This window comes from Poecilia latipinna, unplaced genomic scaffold (assembly GCF_001443285.1).
Source record: "Poecilia latipinna isolate Pla-1442-1.1 unplaced genomic scaffold, P_latipinna-1.0 Scaffold63, whole genome shotgun sequence".
In the NCBI taxonomy this organism is placed as follows: domain Eukaryota; kingdom Metazoa; phylum Chordata; class Actinopteri; order Cyprinodontiformes; family Poeciliidae; genus Poecilia; species Poecilia latipinna.
The window spans coordinates 339,783-361,096 of NW_015112679.1; the positions used below are offsets into that span (position 1 = coordinate 339,783).

Consider the following 21,314-nt stretch of genomic DNA (forward strand, 5'->3'; position numbering starts at 1 on the left):
TCCGAAGCCACACAATTCCATGGCACCGCCGCCACGAGGGACGTGTGCAACCCGAATCACCTTGCCCGGTTCACACGGAGTTTCCCCACACACCAAACCAAGGTCTAGCATGCAGAGTCACCCCGCTCCACCAGTCCAGTGGGTGGGACCCCGCCAATCACCCAACAGCTGTCCCGTCGCCATTGGGGAGATTGTAGACGCTGCAATACATGCCCAACCACAAACACATGCGCGACCAAAAATTTGCGTGGTTCCCCTAAGGGAAGCTCACGACCGCTTATATGTCTGCATTTAAAGGGACGAAGGCCACAGCCTGCGACACCTCAGCCGCGGAAGGACAAAAGGGGGGGCAACTCCTTCCGATTGATTTTTTAGGAATTCAGAGTCGGCCTGGTCAAACTCGACTCGCTACCTGGGACGGTTGGTTTTGCCGGCGTCTGGCCGTCCAGCGGGACCACAATGAGGTACAACCACGTAACTACTGCTCCTCGGCCTTAAGGGGCAGCTCTCCCAACTTCTACCCCCCTTTGGTGACCGAGGACCCCACAAAAGGAAGCGCTAGTGACTCCCCCGTTCCTCGGCCGTAGCGGTACTGAGCGAAGCTCTATTCGCCACTTAAGAGAGTCATAGTCATCTCATATTTTTTGACTTTATTCTTGTACAACTATTCTCGTAACATTATCACCTTAATCAGATACAGGTTTATTCTTATATTTCTACAATTCTATTCTAATATGTCAACTTTATTGTCATAATATTATTAATTCATTCTTGTTATTTTACAACTTTTTGTAATTCTTTTTTTTTTCTTTTTTTCTTAGTGTGGCTCAAACAATCTGTCGTAATTTGAAATGAAATTTATTTAGCCTACATTTCTTAAAGGTAGGTTATTATAATTCTGCAGAAGAGGATCTAAAATAGATAAAATACTAGGCCATTATTTTGTAGTTCCAGTCTTTTGCAGTGGCTAATTAATACGTTGCCTAAAAATGGGTACGTTTTAGGTGATTGATTTGAACAGTTCTTAGCTGTAAACATTTAGAGATTAAATTAAAAATAAGGTGGAATCTATTAATTAGGTTACTTCTGATGGTAATCGCTTCTACGGGACTTTATTTAAGGGTATTAGTAGAATTGTGGGCCAACACAAATAAATGTGACCATGTTTAGATTCTTAGTAGTAAAAAAAAAAAAAAGGAGGAAACTGATGCATCCCTTTTTCCAAGACTTCAAACTTAAGCTCCATATTGTGTTCGTCTATCAAATAAAATCCCAACAAAACACACTCAGAGTTGTATTTGTAGCGGAAAAGTAGAGTGTGAACGTCTTGCCCTGATGCAGGCAAGACGTCCTGCATCAGGGACGCTGCATCTGAAGGCATTATTAGCTGCAGTAAAGAAACTGAAAATATGAAGACCATCTTCAGAGAAACTGTCAGGTAGACATTAAGCAGCTTTGTTTGAGCGGAGGACGTCGGGGCAAATAATCTTTGATGAGCCCAGTACTGGCTTGCAAACCAAATATCTTTTTTGCGTATTAGATGAAGGAGTGTGTTTTGGCGTACAATCTGTTACCTGAACATTACACGCATGTTTGAAAGAGGACTCAGGTGGAGGAGTGAAACTGCAAGGACTGGACGTATTGAATGCGGTCATTTCTTACATTTTTTTTTTTTTGTGTCATGTAGTGTTGATGCAATTACCATAAATTTGGGGGTAAATTTAAATTGTTCACAATTTTTTCTTCAAAATAAGAGGAAGAAATTGGGGAATGGGTCTATAACAGGAAATCTTTACCTCTTTAGTCTTTTTTTAAATTGACTACTATTTATTTATTTATTTTAAATATACTACCATAACAACATGACTATATTTTCACATTTGTTTTACATTCTGTCGTCAAAATATCTAAAAAAAAAGAGAGAAAGAAAAAAAGCTTTATTGCTTTCTGTAATAGCTAAAAATGCTTTTCATATACAGTCAATCTTCCAGTTTGTAGGAATGAGATGAGGATAAAATAATGGCATGATGGAGAGTGGAGCATAAGGGAAGACTTATGACAAGGAGGATAGCTGTAAGACATTTTTGGAAATATCTTGACATTTTTATAACAATATTAATAAAAAAAAATATATTGTTTAGCATTCACCAACAAGCTAATACAACCAAATGTTGAAGCGAGTGCCTTACGCTGCCTTGTCAGTCTCAAATGTAAGCGTCTGACTCACTCCAGCAGACAGAAGGACGAGAGTTCAGGCCTGGAGAAGACTCCATGTCTCTCTTAGGTAAGGCAGATTCCCCAAACCATCAGGCTGACTCAAACTGGTTGATGGTGTTCAGTCCTTTCTGTCTAAAGCACCCAGCATGCAGTGCAGTCTAGGTGTACGTGTCAGAATCATGGAACAAATCAAAATCCCTCAAGACAAGAAACGACACAGACCAGTTTACTTAACGCCATCACCCTGACGAGCACAACACCAGCAGCCCTGTGAATTCATCCCTGGCAAACTGCCATCCATTCTCCCTGCCTCTGTGTGTCTCAGCAGCAAAGTCTACTGACTGGGCCAGAAATACCAGCATTGATTTAAAATGCTTTAAATGACCCGGAAGAGCGACTCTATAATTTCTTTTTTTTTGTCCAAGACGTTTAAGGCCCGCACCATATGGCCCGTGTATGGCTTCGAGCTGATTAACAACCTGACGTTTCAGATGCTGCTGTGGAGCATCATATATGTATAAAAAATAAATAAATAAATAAATAAAAAAGACTGCCATTGCTTCGGCAAAAGACTCCATCAACGTAGACCCTAAAGGCACCAATCAATACCCAGCTGAACAGTTAATGGCAAATTAGCGGATGCTGCCGCACGGGGATTACGGTCTATTAATTGCCAACCAAAAAGGCGCAGGAAGAACAAAGAATCTGGCTTCTGTTTTTCGTGCATATTGTCACGAACGGGTTTCGAAAAGCGTCCACGTTATCATCATCGCTTTAGTTTTAATAGGAGGTAACATGAATGCAAATTTGGCCTGATGCAAAACGCGTTTGCGCATTTCAAGTCACAACAAATTGCAAATATCATCCCATTTACAGCACATGTACACACACACACACACATACACATCTGTGGGAGGGATGAAGCAGAAGATCAGTGCGGGTCAATTGTAAATGAGAAGTGGGCTGTGGTGACAAGGTCACCAGCGTCGTGCAAATGAGGGGGGTAAAAAAAAAAACAGTCAGCACAAACACAAACAATATGGAAGAAGAGAGGAAAATCCCAGCACCTTTGTTTGAAAACGCGCTTCTTCCCCTTCGATCGGCGCTGAGGTAAACCCTGGCCCCCCGACAGCTCCGAGCCCTTTTGTGTTGCTGATGCTGCGGGTGCACGACAGCCAAGACGCACGCACCGAGAGACGCTCCCCGCACAGCTGCCCGCGTGCCAGACGGAGATGGAGAAAGGGAGGGTGTGGCAGCGAGAGCAGAGCACAGCGAGCGGTGGCGGCGGAGCGGAGCGGAGCGCGGCGCGGCGCCGAGCGTCACGATGCGAGCGCGGTATACGGCGAAGGCGCGTGCTTCCTCGGAGTCATTAAAGAAACGAGGAGGTGAATGATGCCACAATCCGATAGGAAAAATATAATCAACTCTGAAAGCTACACTCTGTGTGGTTGTGAGGAAGACCTCATCTTGGAAATATGTCAAAAAATCATATGGTGCAAATGTTGTCTTTAGTGTTCAAATAATTTTGGATCTCAAAAAAAAAAAAAAAAGAGAGCAGATTTATCTCAATTAAACATTTCAAAATTTTGTGTCATGTTCCAAAACATCAGTGTCCTTGAATTGCATATTATGCCGCTAAACACAAAAGAGGGCAACAGTGAAAGAAAAAGATACAAGATTTTCAGTTTTCAATAAAAATCTGACACTTTCAGTTGCTCCAGAAAAACATATTTTCATGTTAAGTGAAAATAAGTTATTCACCTGTGTAGAAGTTGGCGTGAATTAAACCAAGTGGCAATCAGGGGATATTGGTTTCAGCTTGCTGGGGGCCGTCATTCTGAGTCACATGAAGCAGAAAACTTTAAATGTCATTGCAGCTGGGCATGAGCTGATTAAAGGCATAAGGTACTAAAAGCTAAAATTTTCAGTTTTTATGGACACTAGTCCTTTTCACGAGAAGCCAGAGAAATTATCTGCTTGTTCTTTGGCAATTTGAAAGTTACCCTTCCCCACCTGTTGCTGTACAGCAGGTGTTTCATCTCAAGAATTTGATCCAGGATAAATGTGTCTGGCTGTAAAACAAAACAACAACAACAAAAAACACCCCAAGTCATTATGTTAAAATTATTTTAGGGAATAGGAATACTTAAAGAAAACTACTTAGATTATGCGATCGATTTATGTTGTTACCCTTAGAAAACCTGAATAATTTAATAATTTTACATATTTTTTTTATTGCAGTAAGCTGAATCTGGATTTGGATGTAAAGAGTAAGTCTGGTTCATTATGAATGAAAAATCCTCTGAAATCTTAATACACACAGGAGCCGTGGTTAGGAATTAATGACTAAAATACAAATCACATGTTTCTTGCCTAAACTTCTTAGGGTGTTGAGACAGGAACTGAGTCGTAGGGTGAAACTTAAAACGGAAATGTGGGATGACAAGTTGTTATGACCAGCTGGGAAACTACATTTCCCAGAATCCCAGCAGGACATTTCTGAGAAGGAGTTGTGCGGACCACATTGTTTACAGTGGTGGTCTGCTGTTGACTCGCTGCTCAAATAAAAACATTCCTGGCAGTAAACACGTTATATATACACACTGACATTTTCTGTTTGTGTATTATTAAATGTTTAATATGGTTCGCTTTTCAGGTTAGCGATGATTTTGATGGTTTTATTTTGAAATTATTTACGTGTAGATGTGTTGAAAGTAAAGTACGAGAGAAAACTGGCAGAGAGGACTGAGATGTGATGTACTCCACCCACTGTAGTGTATATTTAGAGTGGGTTCTCCACCGTTTATGTGAATACTTTGACGGGATTTTATTGTGATAGTCCGCACAGGATTTTGGCAAGACGCGCTTGGAAACTTAGTTCGAGCCTTAGAATGGGTACGTGGTAGGTACCGAGTGGAAACTTCCACACAGAACTGCCAGCATTTAAAAGTAAAAAAAAAAAAAAAAAAAAGCTGGTGGACACCGGAGAGACGAGCAGGACGCGGTCATGATGCTTCCACGCAGGCAGGACTACGGGAAGAGAAGGAGCGACGGCGTGCGGAGCGGCTCCGTTATAAACTTCAGGAGCGCGGGGAGCCCGGGCTCTGTCCGCCGCAGCTCCGCCCTGCTGCCCTCGGTGCTAACCTTCCTGGTGATCGTAGCCTCCGGAGGCCTGCTGCTCATGATAGAGAAAGGAATGCTGAACAGCGTGGAGACACCTTCTCCCCGGGGCAGCGCAAGGCGGCTGGAGCTCATCGGTGAGACCCGGAAATACGGTGCAGACGGCGCGGACGTGGACTCCCAGGTACTTCAAGCGTTTACCTGTATGGATCATCTTCTTCCAGCAATCGAGTTTTAGTTACTTTATTTTATTTACAAAACTAAAAAAAAAGAAAAAAAAAGACTTTTTTCCCCTCCCTGTTTTAAATTTTGCTTTAATCTATTTTTTGTGTCACTAAGTAAAGCCTTTAAACTTGTACACACATTTCAAATTCAAAAATATTATCCAAAAAGGGAAATTAAATGTTGTACCTCAAATTTATAACATACTAAACACTAAAAAGTGTACCATTCATTTGTATCCAGTCAGTTCAGCTCTGCATTCATCTTCTCTCAGAAAACAGAGGTTTAAAAATAGTCAACACGGAAACTATTCATTGTGGACTTTAAAAATCTGTTTTTAATGGACAAATGGCTTGCAAAAGCCACCGTTTAAACAATGTCATAAGTTTGCCACAAGCCATGTAAAGGGAACAGCAGAGAAATCGCAGATTATTTTCTTTACGCCTGTATGCAAACCACCGTGACAGAAAACCCTTAAGACCCTCATCCCTGTAGTGAAACATGGTGGTGGGGACGCTTTTCTTCAGCTAGAACATCAGTTTGAAGTTGATAAGATGGGAAGAGCTAAACACAAGGTAATCCTGGAAGAAAATCTTACAGGGCAGCAAATGATTTGAGACTGGGGTTGGAGGTTCATCTCAAACATGCAACTAGAGCTACAAAGGAATGATTTATGCCAAAACATATTCGTGTGTTAGTACGGCCCAGTCACAGTCTAGACATGAATCCAACTGGGAATTTGTGGCAAGACTTGAAAACCAGTCTGACTGAGCTCGAGCTGTTTAGCGAAGTTTCAGTCTTTTGATCTTTGCAGATCAAAAAACTGATCTGCAGCTGTAATTTGAGCAAAAGGTGTTTTTTGTTAAATATACAAAGTTCTTACAGACTGGCTGAATATAGACGCATAGCACACTTTTGAGATGTTTAATTTTTTTTTTAAACGGTATATCCACTTGACTTTCACAATTACCTAAAAACCCAAAAATAGACGTATATTTGACGTTGCATGAATCAGAAAAAGTTCTCCGGGTATGAGTAGTGGTTCAAAATTTAAATTTATTTCACCGGTGGTTTTTCCTTCGCATGTAGATCCTCCAGGAGATCCGCAACCGCACCATCAGGACCATGTGCAGCCAGAAGAACATGCCCCACAGCGTCTGGTCCCTGAGCCCCCTGCAGAGGAAGACGGTGCTGCAGCACATCCTGGTGAACGACGAGTACCGCTTCCTCTACTGCTACGTCCCCAAAGTGGCCTGCTCCAACTGGAAGAGAGTCCTGAAGGTCCTGAGCGGAGCCTTGGAGAGCGTGGACGTCAACATCAAGATGGATCACCGCAGTGACTTGAAGTTTTTGTCCTCCCTGAAGCCTGAGGAAATTCGCTACCGCCTCAAGCACTACTTCAAGTTCATGTTCGTGCGGGAGCCCATGGAGCGGCTGCTTTCCGCCTACAGGAACAAGTTCGGAGAGATCGAATCCTACCAGAAGAAGTACGGAGCGGAGATCGTGAAGCGCTACAGGAAGGGCCGTGCCAAAGATGCGTCCGTGACGGGAGACGACGTGACCTTCGGAGAGTTTGTCCGTTACTTGTTGGACGAGGACGTGGAGCGCATGAATGAGCACTGGATGCCCATTTACAACTTGTGCCAGCCCTGCGCCGTTTCTTATAACTTCATAGGCTCTTATGAGCAGCTTGGAAGGGACTCGGAGTACGTGCTGCAGCGCATTGGGGCGCCGCCTTTTGTTCACTTCCCGGAGAGGCAGACGTGGTACAAGCCCGTCACCACACAAACGTTACACTATTACTTGTGCACTTTGCCGCAGAAGCTACTCAGGGAACTCCTGCCGAAGTACATTTTAGACTTCTCTCTCTTTGCTTACCCCCTCCCAAACACAACCACTGAGCACTGCCGGCATTAATACATGTTCCTTTTTCTGGTTTTTAAATGTTTATATATATATATATGCATAGAAATTCATTTTATATTATTTTTGTTCCTAAGGAAAAAAAGTATTATTTTAAGAGATGTTAAACATGTACTTCTGATGTCACACCAACCACTAAAGCTTCAAAAAGGTCATTGAAACCTGTATGAATTGTTACAGTAAATAGGTCACAATTGTGTCAGCTAGTTCATTACTGGCATGGATCTTAGTAATTTATTTTAATTTGTCTGAACTGTTGTTCTTGTCAGGTTGGAATGATGAAACAACATTCAACTTCAAAGAAAAATTAAACAAACGTAATATATTTTCTCTAACCCGCTAATTAGCTAGCTGCTTAAAATGAACCAGCTGTGGTCAAATATCTGGCTGGATATTTGACCATTCTTCTAACATGGAGTGTTAGAATACCCAGTTAATTTCAAACTATTTGTTGATTTGAGGAGAAGTTTGAAGGTAGTTCACCTTTCATCAGTAATCCATCTAATTTGTGCCATGTACCAGTACCCTTCAAAATCATTCTACCATTTCTGATAAGAGGACCAGAACTATGCCAGAACCATCTTGATGGCTATAGGTGCCCCGTTGCCAAGGTGCAGTTTGCTAAGAGACATTTGACCAAATATTTTGGGGTGTATTTTGTTTAACTTTGAACATGTGTAGATTAGGGAAAGAAAAAAAAAAAAAAAAAAGTTCAGATTTATTTGTACCCAGTTCTGTTCTAAAATAAATTTTGGTGCATGTTGTGTTACCAACACTCTGCCAAAAACTAAATTACAGAACTTTTATACTTTTAAGTCAATCTAATGTTCTAATCTTGGACAGCGATGTCCCTCCCCTCCTCTTACTTCTCATGGAGCATTAAACTGTTACCATCTAATGAAACTGAGAAACTTTTTTTATCATGTACACCATTTCTTGTTTTGATTTTTTTCAATCCCTTTATTTTACAAATAATTTATTAATATATATATATATATATATATATAACAAAAATATTAAGTATAATCCACAAAACTCAACATTTTAATACTCAAGTACTTGAGGTTAGGAAAGCATTTCATTTTTAGACATGTTTGTACCTGATGCCAACGCCCTAATGATGACGTGAGTCGAGTTAGAATAGGAAAAAAAAAAGTTTCACAGCAGCTCTTCCCCCGCCCCCCATGTCCTGAGACATTGTTTAAGTTAACTTTAGCAGGAATGCTGCAGGCTACTACTTCATGTCAAGATCTGTGGAAGCCTTCATACTTCATGTCCAGACTTAAACTTCAAGTGTTTATCTGACTCACTGCAACTTCACTTGTCGTTAGCTGTTAATCCTTGAAGCTAACGCTCCTAAAAGGGAGAAAGGGAGGGGGGAAAAAAAAGGGTTTCAGCATTTAGGGTTTAAACATAATAAAAATGTGTCATTTGCAGTTTGAAACAATGGACTTTATGTAAAAAAAAAAAAAAGTTTATGATCCTGACCAAACCGTACTTGTCTGAGTGTTCATGACTTCGGAGGACGGAGCGTTCTGCAGACGTGTGGTGAGAGCCGCTGGATGAGCTCTGGAGAGGCGAAAATGACAAACCCTGCCTACGCATCTCCTGAACCGCTCTTTCACTGAGGAGAGAGGGACAATGCCACACATCTTAGGACTAAACCTTTAATCTCCATTTATTTACATTCCTGTACATGCAGCTGCACGTCAGTTATCTGAGCCAAACATTAGGATCTACAATTATTAAAATCTATATTGATTAGTAAATTAGGTGATTGTCAAAAACTATCGGGCGTATTTGAGATTTATTCATTTAATTTCTGACTGACCAAACTAAATCTACAGCTAACATTTAGAGGGGGAAAAAAACCTCACCTGTTTTCAACATAAATATTTAATAAACGATACAAAAATACACCCATTTTGCATTTAATTAACTCAGTCATGTCCAACAAAGAGTAAGAGAAAGTACAAACTTAAGAAATCCCTGGAAAAAAACCTCACCTGTTTTCAACATAAATATTTAATAAACGATACAAAAATACACCCATTTTGCATTTAATTAACTCAGTCATGTCCAACAAAGAGTAAGAGAAAGTACAAACTTAAGAAATCCCTGTGGAATTGCATCAAAATCGCCCAAGATGATCCACTTTATGTATCTAAAATGTCATGTTTTCCTCACCCAGAGTTTCTACGCATTTCCTGTTAAAATTCAACATTTTCCAGGATTTTCAAAGTGTTTTGCCCTTTTCAGTCATTTTTAAAGTATTAGTAAGGAGGTAAGCTGTAAGTGTACTTCAGAAATTCTTGCAGTGGTCAGGACGAAAAAAAGACAAACTGACCAGACAGGTAAAAAAGTGATGGATGGACTGATTGCTTCAAAGGCAGATGGATACGGTCGACTTCAGAGAAGTATTGATTAATTGGATGGATGAACAGTTACAATTGCTAAAAAAAAAATGGATTTGAAACAAGGATAGATCAACATAGATGATGATTTCCTGAAACCTGAAAAATACTCAAATAAAATTCAAAACTTTTCCAGGCTGTGTTGGAGTTTTTTTTTTTTATTTTTTATAATAGCTTCAATATTTCCAAGTGTCAGCAGATGATGCGACAGTGAAAGATTTCCCCCCCCCCAATATAAACTCACCGTTCAAAGCGCTCTGTGGTCAGCTGTCTTTTCAGCACGTCCATCTCTGTCTGCATCTGAGACACTTTCCCACGGAGGTGGGACACATCTCTGGTGTTCTCTGCGCTTTATGCACATACGAAATAAACATTCAGCATCCTTTTTTTTTTCTCTTTTTTTTATTAAAAAAAAATATTTTATTGAGCTCAAAAACCAGTAAAGTGGACTGGATTTGTCTTTTACTTTTTGCTGTCAGCCAGAGCGAGCTTGTCGCGCAGGGCTCTCAGCTCGGACTCCCTTTCGCTGGCAGCCAGGTGCTTCTCGAACTCTTTTTGCCGATTGGTGGACAGCAGCGTCTCGAGGTTGCGAACAGTCAGCCTCTCACTGGCCAGTTGCCTCTTCAGGACCTCGATCTCTGATCGAAGATCCTCCAGTTGTCCAGTGATCTGAGTACAGGAGAACAAAAAAAAACATCACAAAGAATGCAACAAGTGTAATTATGATTATGGTAGATGGAATTAAATAAAAAAAAAAAAAACACAAAGTCTTGTTCACCCTCTCTAGCTCCATGCTCTTGGAGGTCAAATGTCGTGCAGCGAGTTCCTTTCCAGAGTCTAGTTTGACACAGAGTTCCCTGACAGAAGCCAGATCAGAAATGAGTGCCGCCTTCTCCTCCTGGGCTTTGTACAGGTCCTCCTGTAGCTGGGACATCCCACGGGTCAGAGAGGACACCTGGGCTTCATAAGCTTGCAGCGCCTGCATGTGCTGGGAGGGACAGAAGGAGGGGGAAGCCACGTTAGGATACTGATCACTTCAGTTTTATTACCGATTTTGATCTAAAAAAAAAAAAAAAAAAAAAAAAACCTTTAAATATATGCTCGGAGGTAGAGATGCCAGTTATCGATTATTGAGTTAATCTAAAATTTATGTATCGATCTGTTGGTAAGCGGACATTTTCTTAAACACTTGAGTTTTTTCTTATTTCAAGAACGTTGACAGTCTTTCCATAAAATGAAATGCTACATTTTTCATAACATGCTGAATACAAGAAAATAATGTTAAAATGTAATACCTTTTTTTTAATCAGGTATATTAAATGTCTGAACAAAGAAAATTGTGGTTTTCTCACATTATTAAACTTAGAAGTTGCTGGATAGAAAAATAAAAGATGAAAATAATAATATAGGTGAAAATGTGCAGCACTCAAATTAATCGTACGTGGATTAATTGTTTGTATCCCTGCTTGGAGCTGATTTTTTCTTTTTATGCTTCACCTGTTGGATCTCTTTCTCTTTTAGTCCGACGGTCTCCTGGAGCTGCCTGCGCTCTGTGTCCAAGGAGAGCAGCTCCAGGCGGATGGAGCTATTGAGGCCTTCTGCCTGGTGCAGTTTCTGCTCCCATTCCTGCATCCCAGAGTGGGCCATCCTGAAGCGCTCCAGCAAGTCCCTGTTCTCCTGTTCCTGGGGATCACCGGTTAAACAACAGAAAGTTTTTCCACAGATGACAGAAACTAGCAGAACAAGCCAAAGCTACAGAGACGAGAGCGTGGCCTTACCTTTGTGGCCATCAGTTTCTCTATTCTGGACACTTCAGAAATGTACGACTGGACCCTGGAATTCAACTCGTCCTTCTCTTGCAAAGCCTCCTCCATTTCTAAATGTACAACCTGGACAGAGAGACATTTCTTTGGTCTGTGTTCGACTTTCTAACAACAAAAGACAAAAGTGGGGTTTAAAATCTCCATCTACTTGGTTCTCCCTGGTCATAGTGGCCAGGTCGTCCTGCAGCCTCCTGTTTTCTCTCAGCAGGACTTCTTTGTCTCTCTGGAGAGCAGGCAGCTCCTCCTGAGACGAATCCAGCTGCCTCCTCAGACTGCCGATCTCCCGTTCTCGACTCTTCAGCGCTCCTTGCAGCTGACTGAACGGAAGACAGAAATCGCATCAATTTCACCGTTGAGAAAAGCGTAGCAAGCTTACCGCAACGGCTTCTGCTGCCGAAATACGGCTCAGTTAAAAGCGGTACTCACGCTAAGGAATTGTCCATATTTCTGACGGTGAGTCTCACGTCTTCGAGGGTTTTTTCCTGGGAACAGCCAAAGGATTGCTCGTCATTAGTTCTCATCAGAACCCACTGAGACATTTACAAATTACAGTATTTATTCCAGATGATTACGTGATGATGTGATGATTAGTAAATCACTGATTAAAGTCATTTAACCTTGATTTCAGCTTTGAAACAAACCGCAACTGGCCCACGAGCAGATCGGGGGCCAGATTGAGTTTATAACAGCGTTATTATTTATTATTACTTCTTCCTGGTCAAGTCAGCCTCTTGCTGCAATTAAGGAAAAAAACAAACAAACAAAAAAAAAAAAAAACTCAGATGGGTTGAAGTTGGTTTGACTGTTTGCATTGAATGAGTGAGGATGGAAACAGTTTTTCTGCCGCAAAGTATCATTTATATTTGGAATTTTTATGAACTCAACCCGGAGGATGCTTCTCTTATTTTTATAAACTAAACTCAGCGAGAGCTTTTTGTTTTTAGCGTGTCAAGAACATCCGCCTCAAAAACTGCTGACACTCCATTTTTTGAGCTAATTATGATGCAAGAGCAGCCATGACGCATGTTGTTCCAACATTTCACTAGCTTAGTTGTTGATATTTGAACATCCTAGATAATTTCTTGACGCACACACGAAAAATAAACAAACAAGCTTTATCTGAAAATTGTGTTTCTTTGACAAAAACCTTGTAAACGAAAAGTGCTGATGAATTTGTTGGTACCTTCTGGGACAGGTCATCCTGGAGAGCAACCAGCTTCTCTGTCTTTTGATCCACCTCATCCTGTAGGATGTCTTTCTCTCTGTCCAGGACACAGATCGACTTCTGGAGAGTTTCCACTTCCTCATTCCATTTGGAGCTCTGCTGACTCAGCTCCCCTATCAGGAAGAGGACAAAAAAAAAAAAAGCTAACTTTTAAGCTGCTGCATCAAAAAAAGAAAAAGAAAGAAGAAAAAAAAAAAAACAGAGTTTTGAAGGTTTGCAACATCTGGCGGCTCAGCACACCTAATCTCTCTTGAAGTTCTCCGATCTGCTCGTGGGCCAGATGCAGTTCGTTTATCTTCACTGAGAGTCTTCGCTGGATGTCAGACAGCGACTGCTCCATCTGCTCCTGCACCAGTCTACATACACAACAAGACATGTGAAATTACAAATCTTTCTTGTCCTAACACAATTATAATAACTTTGGAAATGAATTTGACGGATCAAGCTAAGATGCACCAAACGACGACAGATCAAAAATCATAACATGTTCTCTTGATTGGCTCTGATTCAAAATGTTTTTCCCCCTATTCATTAAATGAATAAAGTTTTAAAAGTGATGATAAAAACCATTTACCAGTACTTGTTTTATAGGTAACTGTGTGTCACAGTAATTACAGCCCCACAAACACAAACACTGCTCTTGAAAACATTCCCAGTTGTAATGCACTACTTCAAGACACCAGTCACATAAACACTAAACTCAACCATAACTGCGTTTAATATTTTCAAATGTATTGATATTTATCAATAGTAAAACTACCAAATCTAACAATGCAGACAGTTTGAGGGTTTTAAAAATTGGAATTTTTCACAACTTTGAATCAGAATCCCTGTAAGAAATTTATGGCGATTAATGATAAAATTCCAATCCTAATTCTGAAACATTTTGTCTTCAGTTTAAGAGAAATGCAAGAAATCAGACAAAGACAATTGACAGTTGATTTGATGCATAAATGAAGATTATCATTGAATTACTTCATTTCCTGTAGAATTCAAAATCAGCACTTCAATCAGTGACTCCTGCCTCTGAGCTTTATGGGATATGGCCCTCAAAAATTGAATAAATTATATCAGGGGAAAAAAAAAAAAAAAAAAAGAAAAACATACTGGAGACAATTGGTAATACATTTTCATAAAAATGCGATATTTTCCTCAACAGCAGAATAACAGCGGTGCTACAGTAGCTGGTCCAAACAGGAAACCGGCATGTCGTACCTCAGACTGTTGGCCTCGGCCAATCTCTGTGCCACTTCTTCCGCGGCTTGGACCGAAGCAATGGAGCGAACCTTCAGCTCTCCCTCTACGGCCTCCTTGCCCTCTTTCAACAGGCACACTTGAGCCCGCAGGTCCAACCTCTCCCGCTCCAGCTGCACCCCAAAAGAACTCCAGTTACAGCAGAAACATAACGCATCCGACAGAGAAACTATCAGAATGACGATCAGACTCACATTCCTGACAGTATTCTCCAACTCGAGAATCCTCCTCTCGTCTCGCTCTCTGTCAGTGAGCGCTGACATCTGGGCATCCTGCAGATTGATAGCAGTGACCTTATAAGCGAGTAAACAAGTGGGCTGTTTTTTTTGTTTAAAATCAGTTAATATCTAGATTAGCTTTTAAAAGAAACCAACTGATCAGATAAAGTTTACCTTTAGCCTCTCCATCAGCGAGTCCTGTTCAGAGGTCATCTGGTCAAACTTCATCTCCACTCGTCTCGCCTCCTCCTGCATTCTGCATTCGGACGACAGATCTGCTCTACGGGCCGACATTAGATCGTCTTGAGCCTGAAAGAGCCAGAATAAGTGGAAAATTATGCAGGATAGATTTTTTTTTTTGTTTTTTAAATTAACATATTCTGATGTGTATTGAAAACGTACCTGCTTCAAAAGGGTCTTGAAGTGGTCTCTCTCATTACTGAGGACTTGAACGTTGTTTTGAATGTCCTCCATCTGCCTCTCAAAGTCCATCAGAGCGGCCTTGAGCTCATTCTTTTCTTTGATTACAAGGATCAGTTCTGGGTCTGGAACACTTCCCTGAGAAATGGCAGATTGTGAAGAGACGTTTGGCATCGATTTTGAAAGATCTTGTACTCTTTAGTTTTTCCAACAAAAGTAACAACAGCTTTTCTCAAACCCACAGGGTTCCTCTACGGCCTCAGTCGTTGGCCTGTTTAGTTCCAGTTTATATTTCAAACATTTGATTGAGAAAGGTTCTCTGTGTTTTTTACCCCAAAGTTTTTAAAAGTCGACAAAGTCTCAAGATCTTAGTTGCTTCAAGTTAGGTTACGTCTCACTGAGGTTTTGCGAGGTTCAAAGAAACAGAAGCATGATACTAAAAAGCATCTAACAAGGAGACTCTGCTCTTAGTGTTATGTGACATTTAGGAAGTATAAATAAATTGGGTAATTCTAATTACATTTTTTAATTCTTTAAATATTTTCTTCTTCAGATTTTGGCTTTTGTAGCATTAATTCATATTTTAATGAGTTGGACACCTTTGTTTAAATTCTAGTTTACCTTAGTATGGGATAAAAGCCAAGTTTTCAGTTTCAGAGGAAAAGCAACCTTTCAGATTAAGGATCAATTGGGAAAAACCTGTTAATAAATAAACCAGAATAAAGTTGTTAGCAGCAACCTTGGTCACTTTGCCTTTCGGACTCCTGCCTCTCTCTGGACTGCGGCTGGGACTCGAGCCCTGCCCGCTGGCTCCTCTGGCTCTCTTGTACCGCTCAGCCTCTTGGCGGTAGAAATCCCTCTCCTCCTCTAGACTCCTGACGAAGGCGTCCAGACGAGATGGGGAACGCTCCCTGCCGCAGACGCCGTGCTTAGTACGGAAAGCCTCCAACTCCAGCACCAGCTCTTTCTCTAGGTAAACGCATGTCAAGTCACCGCCGTTACAAAAACATGACGCACGTCTCGGCGACGCGTACAGCAAACCGCTTCCTACCGGCCGCCATCATCATCTCCACTTTCCTCTGCAGCCTGGTCTTGTCGTCCTCCAGGAAGTTCACCAGTGCCTCCATCTTTTCGTTCTGCTCCTTCAGCTCCACCAGCTGATTACTGAAGCGGTTTCTTTCAAACTCTGCTTCGGATTGCTCCTGGATTCGAACGTTACGTTGAATCATTTATATTGTTAGAAAAAAGCAAAAAACAAATAAATCATCTTTATAACATCTAATATACAAACCCTTCTTGTCAGTGTGACAACATCCTCAAGGTCTTCAATGATTTTCTCTTTCCTTTGAATTTCTTTCTACACAGCAAAAAAAGTAAAAAAAACATTGTTTTACAAGAGGTGTTTATAGTCAATTTCACATTTCCATCTTACACATTCTCTCACTTGTGCCTTTTGTAGCTCTATATCAACATTTTCCAACACGCGCTCCTTGTCCATCTCCATGCACTGTGCCAGGTGATCTATCTGCGTCAGCTCCTCGCACAGCTCCAGGTTCTTTAAGGAGAGGTTCGCCACCTCTGTGGAGGCGTCCTTCTTCGTTTGCTGCAGTCCCTCTATCCTGTCCTGGAGGGTACTGTTGGCCTCCTGCAAGTACTCGATCTATAAGACACAGAGCAGACTACGGTCACAAAGAATCTACCAACATCACAATCGTTTTCTGCAAATTTTGTATTTTAAAATCGGTATTGACAGCCGAACTTGCCTGGAGGTTGAGATGAGCGATCAGTTTTTCGTTGCTGACATTTTGGGCTTCTAGGGAAATGACGTCATAAGGCCGCCCTCCGTGAAGTAAGCGGTTCAGACGCTCCACCTCCGTGTCCCTTTCGTCCACCTTTCAAAGAAACGCCTCGATAGATTTAAACTAATGTCTACGCGGCCAAACAATTAGGGCTTGGATTAATCGCGGTGAATCGATTGCTATAATGTAATCGTCAACTAATTTAAAAATCGATTAGTCGTTAACTGGAATATACAGACTCTAAAAAAGGCAATTTGTTGAAAGAACAAAACTAGGGAATAATTAAGCTAGAACTGTACAAAATATATATACATATCTGTACATTTCACATGCAAGTTAAAAAGAAAATCTTTGTCTGCAAATATGAAATACCAATCACTCAAGTGGAATGGTTCAAACTCCTATTAAAAAAAGGAACCATCACCATTATGCACCTTTTACTAACAAATTATTAGTCAGCTGATAAAAAAAAATAAAAAATCAACAGATTACTATTTGCTGTATTAATGTTTGGTCAAGCAGAAAGGGCTGATGTTTTTAGTGGATGTGGTCGATATTGACTTAGAATTTTATCGCAATATTTTGTGCTACTGTTGTGATAATGATAAAGTTTATGGAAAAATAAAATAAAAAAAACAAAACCGCACCTTTTGCCATCAATAACTGAAATTTATTGCGACAATAGATCAAAATTTTTCACAATGAATGATAGTAAAAAAAACATTTTTACTGCAAATGCATCCTTTGCTGCAAATGGACAAGCATACGATAAAATGTTTATTTCCTTATTTTAAAAAATTATTTAATTATTTAATTGCACCTTTCAAAGTAATGGTAATATTGTATAAAAAAGGCCTCAATAATCAATTAACTGTCAGAATAATTGATAACTAATATAATCATTACTTGCAGCCCTAGACGCATAAATTAGTTTTCCCTCACCTGAATGCTGAGATGTTTTATAGTTTCTTGGGAATCTTCCAAGTCGAGTTTGAGGTTGGCAATGTCTTCCTGCAGTTCATGGATCCTACAAATCAATGTTATCATGAGCTGAGGGGAATTGATGCAATTACCATCAAGGAAACTGCTTTACAAAGTAAAATTAGCATGACTCTTAATAGTATAAAAGCAAACCTTCCATCAGCTAGTTGCAGTAGGTCAGCTACATATGGATCATCGGGCTGTGGGACAGGATAGGCTGATATATAGGAAGGAGGTGCAAGCTCATCAATCTGCATTCTCTGTCGTCTGAAAGGAATACTGCGCATTTTCCCACCTATGAAGGCATGAAAAGGGATTTAAGTGTGCGTATGAATGTCAAATATCCCTTCCTTAATGCAGCCACAGGTTACCTGGTGTCTGCACAACGGCTTGCATGTTCTTCTCCTGCAGCTGTTGGATCCGCTCAGCTTTAGCCCTGCTGTCCTTCTCCAAGCTGCGCACCTTATGCACATACTGATTGTTTAGAAACTTGAGATCAGATGTCTCGTTGTCCAGCTTCCTGATTTGTAATTTAAGCTCTAGAAAGAGAAGATTGTGAGCACACTTTAAATCTAAAGGTTATAAAAGGATTTTGTTTTTTGTTTTTGTTAAAGGAGGACTCCATCCTTACCTCTACAGAAATGATCTTTCTCCTCCCTCAGTTTCAGGAGCTCAAGATGCATGCTGTTGTTTTCCTTGACCAGTCTGGCGTTTTCTGCCTTGTAAGGCTCCAGCAGAGCATCAACATTTCGGCTCTCTTTCTCAGTCTTTCCTGCTGACAGTTTGGCATTGCGGAGGCTCTCCGTTGTGTGGACCAAGTCGCTGCAAAAAAGAGGGGATTGACGGGATGGGAGGTAGCACTTTTAAAAACCTGTGATTTATTGGTGGAGGTTAATAATGGCTTAGCAGGTGCAGAGGGGTCCTTCACCTGAACAGTTTCTCCACTAGCGGCAGCGACTCTATTCCGAGAGTTTGTCTGTAGCCCAGCTGATCCAGACGTTTCCGCAGATTGACAAATTTCCTCTCTGCGTTGCTGCTCATTTTTGTACTGCTTGCAGTTCGCTAACTAGTGCTTTAAACCCCACGGGTTCATTTATAAAGTAGAACTTTAGAGAAGGCAAGGGGATATATTACATAGCTTTATTGCTAATTGCACAAATTAATAAAGCTAGCATTTATGAGCAAAACACAATTAGCTCGTTTTGCTATCCCTTGGTCTCTGAGGAGACATCGAGCTAGCTACTGGTAAACAGTTTGTGTAGCGGCGATTAGCTTAATAAACGTCAGCATAACGCCACATTACCCATTACGGTGCCACTCCTCGCGTTAACAGCTAGTCGGGGCTTCTTTTAAGGCTGCGTGGGATTTACAAACTACGTAAAATAAGGATAAACGTGTTGAAATTGAACGGTTTCCGCGGTAAAGTGGTTTGAAAAGAGCGCCGTTGATCTCTGGTTTGGATTCGTCGCCATGGAAGTAGAAGGCCCGGTGAACGTCGAGGAGCGCGTGTTTTGTCAAACAGGGTTGCCCTGGTGGAGGGCGGATTACATTAGTCGTATGTCAACGTTTTAGCCATATGTTGAGTGGCAATTCTGCTGCAACACATGGAAAAATTATGGAGCCAACATAAAGGCAGCTTGAAATAAAATGTAATTCTGGAAAAAAAATTTTTTGAAATGTTTAAATTCGGCGTATCTATGCCTTTTCATTAAAAAAATCCGTTCATGTCAGTGTTGAGGCAGTATGGCATTATACGCAGTTGAAACATAAAAAAGAAACTCCCTGCTCCCTTCTTATTGTCCCTTTCCTGTCTGAGACACTGTTAATAAAAAGTAATAGTTTCACAAAACATTTTTTTAAAGTAGCTAAGTTTGCATGTTTATTGTATTCATAGTTCTTTTACAAGCATACCTGTTATACTTTCCACTCACAATATGGCGGACCTGCTATCATGCACTTTCTACGGGCAAACAAAAAAGGCGCAAGGTGTATCCTTCTATGTCTATGATGAAACTTTGACAGATCATTTCTGGGAAGCTTCAAGTGCAAATTTATTTTGTACACATGACATGGTGAAATAAAAATGTGACAATTTAGTGTGTATGGAAAAACTGCTTAAGGAACATACAGGCACACAAGTAGTGCTGCAACATCTGCGTAACCGCTTGTTGTACAACTCACTTTTAATAAAACAGTCACTCACATGAAATGTTCATACTTCAAGCACGATAGTTAATGAATATTCAGCCAAAGTGAGGCAGTAGTGAATCATCAGAGAACAGTTTTCAGCAGGCAAACTAATGGGACTGGGCAATGCTGGAGAAATACTCCAACATGTCCTGGATGGTGAACTCCATGGTGATCCCAGAACCAGGATAACACCTCCCTATCAAACCTTCAAAGTGCTTATACTGACGGATAAACTCATCTTGCATGGAGTGCCACACCACCTGGTGGAGGAGATGAGAAAGTGCAGCATTTTAGAAGTAGCAGGGTGGACGTTGAAATCTCACAACGCTGAACGTTTCTCACCTGCAGCAAACTTTCTTCCTCACACAGATGTTTGTCCACCTTTTTGTAAAGGTTGTCCAGACCCTTCTTCACCTCCTTACCGGGATACTCTTTGATGACCTTGCGCAGCTCCTGTTTGTTGAAAGCCAGCTGGTAGCTCACCTCCTCTTCACGTACGCCCTGAGCCACACGCGCCTCAACTCCTTCAAAGAAATGCTGCGAGAGAGACGACATCTTACCCACTATAACATCTCTGGACATGTACATCTGTGTAGAACTGGAAGATAATTCTTACATTGAGCTTCTCCAGTGGCTGACCAAGGGAGTTGATTACATAAGACTGCAGGTGGTCGGTGTATTTGTGCTTGGCCTCCCGTCTCTCTGCGTCCAGGCAGGAAATCTTTAGGCGTGATAACGTAGAAAAGATGTGGTGGAAGTTTTCCATCATGACAACGTCCCGGGGCGTTTTCTGGCTTTCGCTGGCAACTTTCTCCACTGAAAAGACAGCTAATGTTAGATATTCTGCTTCCAGGCATTACAAGGAGATTTTTTATTTTTTTTAAATGCCACCAGAAGTCTGACCATTCATGAAAACAGCTCTGATAAGCTTCACGTAGGCTTTATCCAGGTCCCCTCTGCGCTCTGCGTTACGGAAGATCGTCTCAGCCAGTTCCGCAAACTCCTCGAATCTTGTGACAAAAGGCAGGATCCCAACTTTGCTTTTCTTCGAAATCTTCACTTCTTCCATCTGTTTAATCTGACCTGACTGTATCAAGAACACAGATTTCAACTGGCTACAGCCATTCAATATAAATAAATAAATAAATAAGTAAGTAAGTAAAAGACTGGACTGTTCCTGCCTAGAACGGACTCTACTCACAATGCATTTGTCAAAGTTCCTCTTTACGGTGACCAGCACATTTCCCAGGGTGGTGCTGAGGAAAGAGGCTGGATCAACGTTCTCAGCTGTCCACACGTGGTGACTCATCTTCACCAGCATGTACAGAGAGTGGAAGCTGTCGATCTTGTCGCCCAGGGCGATCAGGCTGTTGAGTTCGGGTTCGATGCTCTGGAAGATTTTATTCATCATCAGCCGAACCAGGTCTTTCCTTTAATCACAAACGGAAAAGTTTGAATTAACTTCATTTCACCCCTCCATCCCCCGTTTCAATGTATATATATATATA

At 41.1% G+C, this 21,314-nt stretch overlaps 4 protein-coding genes and 1 long non-coding RNA gene across 16 annotated transcripts in view; 2 read left to right on the forward strand and 3 right to left on the reverse strand.

Moving 5' to 3' along the window:
• The window catches only part of LOC106963409 (uncharacterized), a 7,299-nt gene extending 6,119 nt beyond the window's left edge, over positions 1-1,180 (forward strand). Inside the window, exon 2 of the long non-coding RNA XR_001428183.1 lies at positions 625-1,180. This is a non-coding gene — a long non-coding RNA (uncharacterized LOC106963409). The remainder of the gene's footprint in view (positions 1-624) is intronic.
• The window catches only part of cracd (capping protein inhibiting regulator of actin dynamics), a 27,669-nt gene extending 23,579 nt beyond the window's left edge, over positions 1-4,090 (reverse strand). For 2 of the 4 annotated variants that reach the window (XM_015058157.1, XM_015058149.1), the window contains exon 1: positions 3,285-3,710. The gene's annotated coding sequence lies outside the window, so the exon portion shown is untranslated. Of the gene's footprint in view, positions 1-3,284; positions 3,711-3,978 lie in introns of those variants that run through there. The other 2 variants (XM_015058133.1, XM_015058128.1) reach the window with 2 other exon arrangements.
• Positions 4,091-4,978: 888 nt separating this feature from the next.
• chst14 (carbohydrate (N-acetylgalactosamine 4-0) sulfotransferase 14) lies at positions 4,979-8,380 on the forward strand. Its single transcript, XM_015058303.1, has 2 exons — positions 4,979-5,521; positions 6,649-8,380. The coding sequence occupies exons 1-2, from the start codon at positions 5,225-5,227 to the stop codon at positions 7,474-7,476; spliced, it is 1,125 nt and encodes a 374-aa protein (XP_014913789.1). The 5' UTR covers positions 4,979-5,224; the 3' UTR covers positions 7,477-8,380.
• Positions 8,381-8,539: 159 nt separating this feature from the next.
• Positions 8,540-19,124, reverse strand: cep135 (centrosomal protein 135). Of its 3 annotated transcripts, XM_015058194.1 has the most exons (25): positions 18,545-19,124; positions 18,248-18,438; positions 17,988-18,155; positions 17,770-17,911; positions 17,578-17,662; positions 16,600-16,728; positions 16,281-16,496; positions 16,128-16,193; positions 15,888-16,038; positions 15,576-15,805; positions 14,819-14,974; positions 14,591-14,725; positions 14,393-14,470; positions 14,160-14,311; positions 13,185-13,300; positions 12,903-13,057; positions 12,146-12,201; positions 11,868-12,036; positions 11,675-11,785; positions 11,394-11,579; positions 10,675-10,884; positions 10,363-10,565; positions 10,141-10,245; positions 8,981-9,106; positions 8,540-8,838 (listed from the first exon to the last, which is right to left on the reverse strand). In XM_015058194.1, the coding sequence occupies exons 1-25, from the start codon at positions 18,655-18,657 to the stop codon at positions 8,817-8,819; spliced, it is 3,471 nt and encodes a 1,156-aa protein (XP_014913680.1). In that variant the 5' UTR covers positions 18,658-19,124; the 3' UTR covers positions 8,540-8,816. The 3 variants fall into 3 exon arrangements, with proteins under 3 accessions (XP_014913680.1, XP_014913671.1, XP_014913662.1); XM_015058185.1 differs by having other exon boundaries at positions 8,540-9,106; positions 15,585-15,805; XM_015058176.1 differs by having other exon boundaries at positions 8,540-9,106.
• A 350-nt stretch (positions 19,125-19,474) lies between these two features.
• The window catches only part of exoc1 (exocyst complex component 1), a 15,499-nt gene continuing 13,659 nt past the window's right edge, over positions 19,475-21,314 (reverse strand). For all 7 annotated transcript variants that reach the window (XM_015058291.1, XM_015058273.1, XM_015058248.1 and 4 more), the window contains 5 exons: positions 21,008-21,236; positions 20,710-20,893; positions 20,423-20,622; positions 20,149-20,343; positions 19,475-20,066 (listed from right to left, as the gene is read on the reverse strand). In XM_015058291.1, the coding sequence (XP_014913777.1) occupies positions 19,914-20,066; positions 20,149-20,343; positions 20,423-20,622; positions 20,710-20,893; positions 21,008-21,236 (961 nt within the window). In that variant the 3' untranslated portion in view covers positions 19,475-19,913. The remainder of the gene's footprint in view (positions 20,067-20,148; positions 20,344-20,422; positions 20,623-20,709; positions 20,894-21,007; positions 21,237-21,314) is intronic.

Coding starts and splice junctions, on each gene's coding strand:
- chst14 (XM_015058303.1), top strand. CDS start 5,225: ATGATGCTTCCACGCAGGCAGGACTACGGGAAGAGAAGGAGCGACGGC. Junction 5,522..6,648: donor GCGCGGACGTGGACTCCCAG/GTACTTCAAGCG, acceptor CTTCGCATGTAG/ATCCTCCAGGAGATCCGCAA.
- cep135 (XM_015058176.1), bottom strand. CDS start 18,657: ATGAGCAGCAACGCAGAGAGGAAATTTGTCAATCTGCGGAAACGTCTG. Junction 16,194..16,280: donor TAGAGCTACAAAAGGCACAA/GTGAGAGAATGT, acceptor TTTGCTGTGTAG/AAAGAAATTCAAAGGAAAGA. Junction 14,312..14,392: donor TGGAGAATACTGTCAGGAAT/GTGAGTCTGATC, acceptor TTTGGGGTGCAG/CTGGAGCGGGAGAGGTTGGA.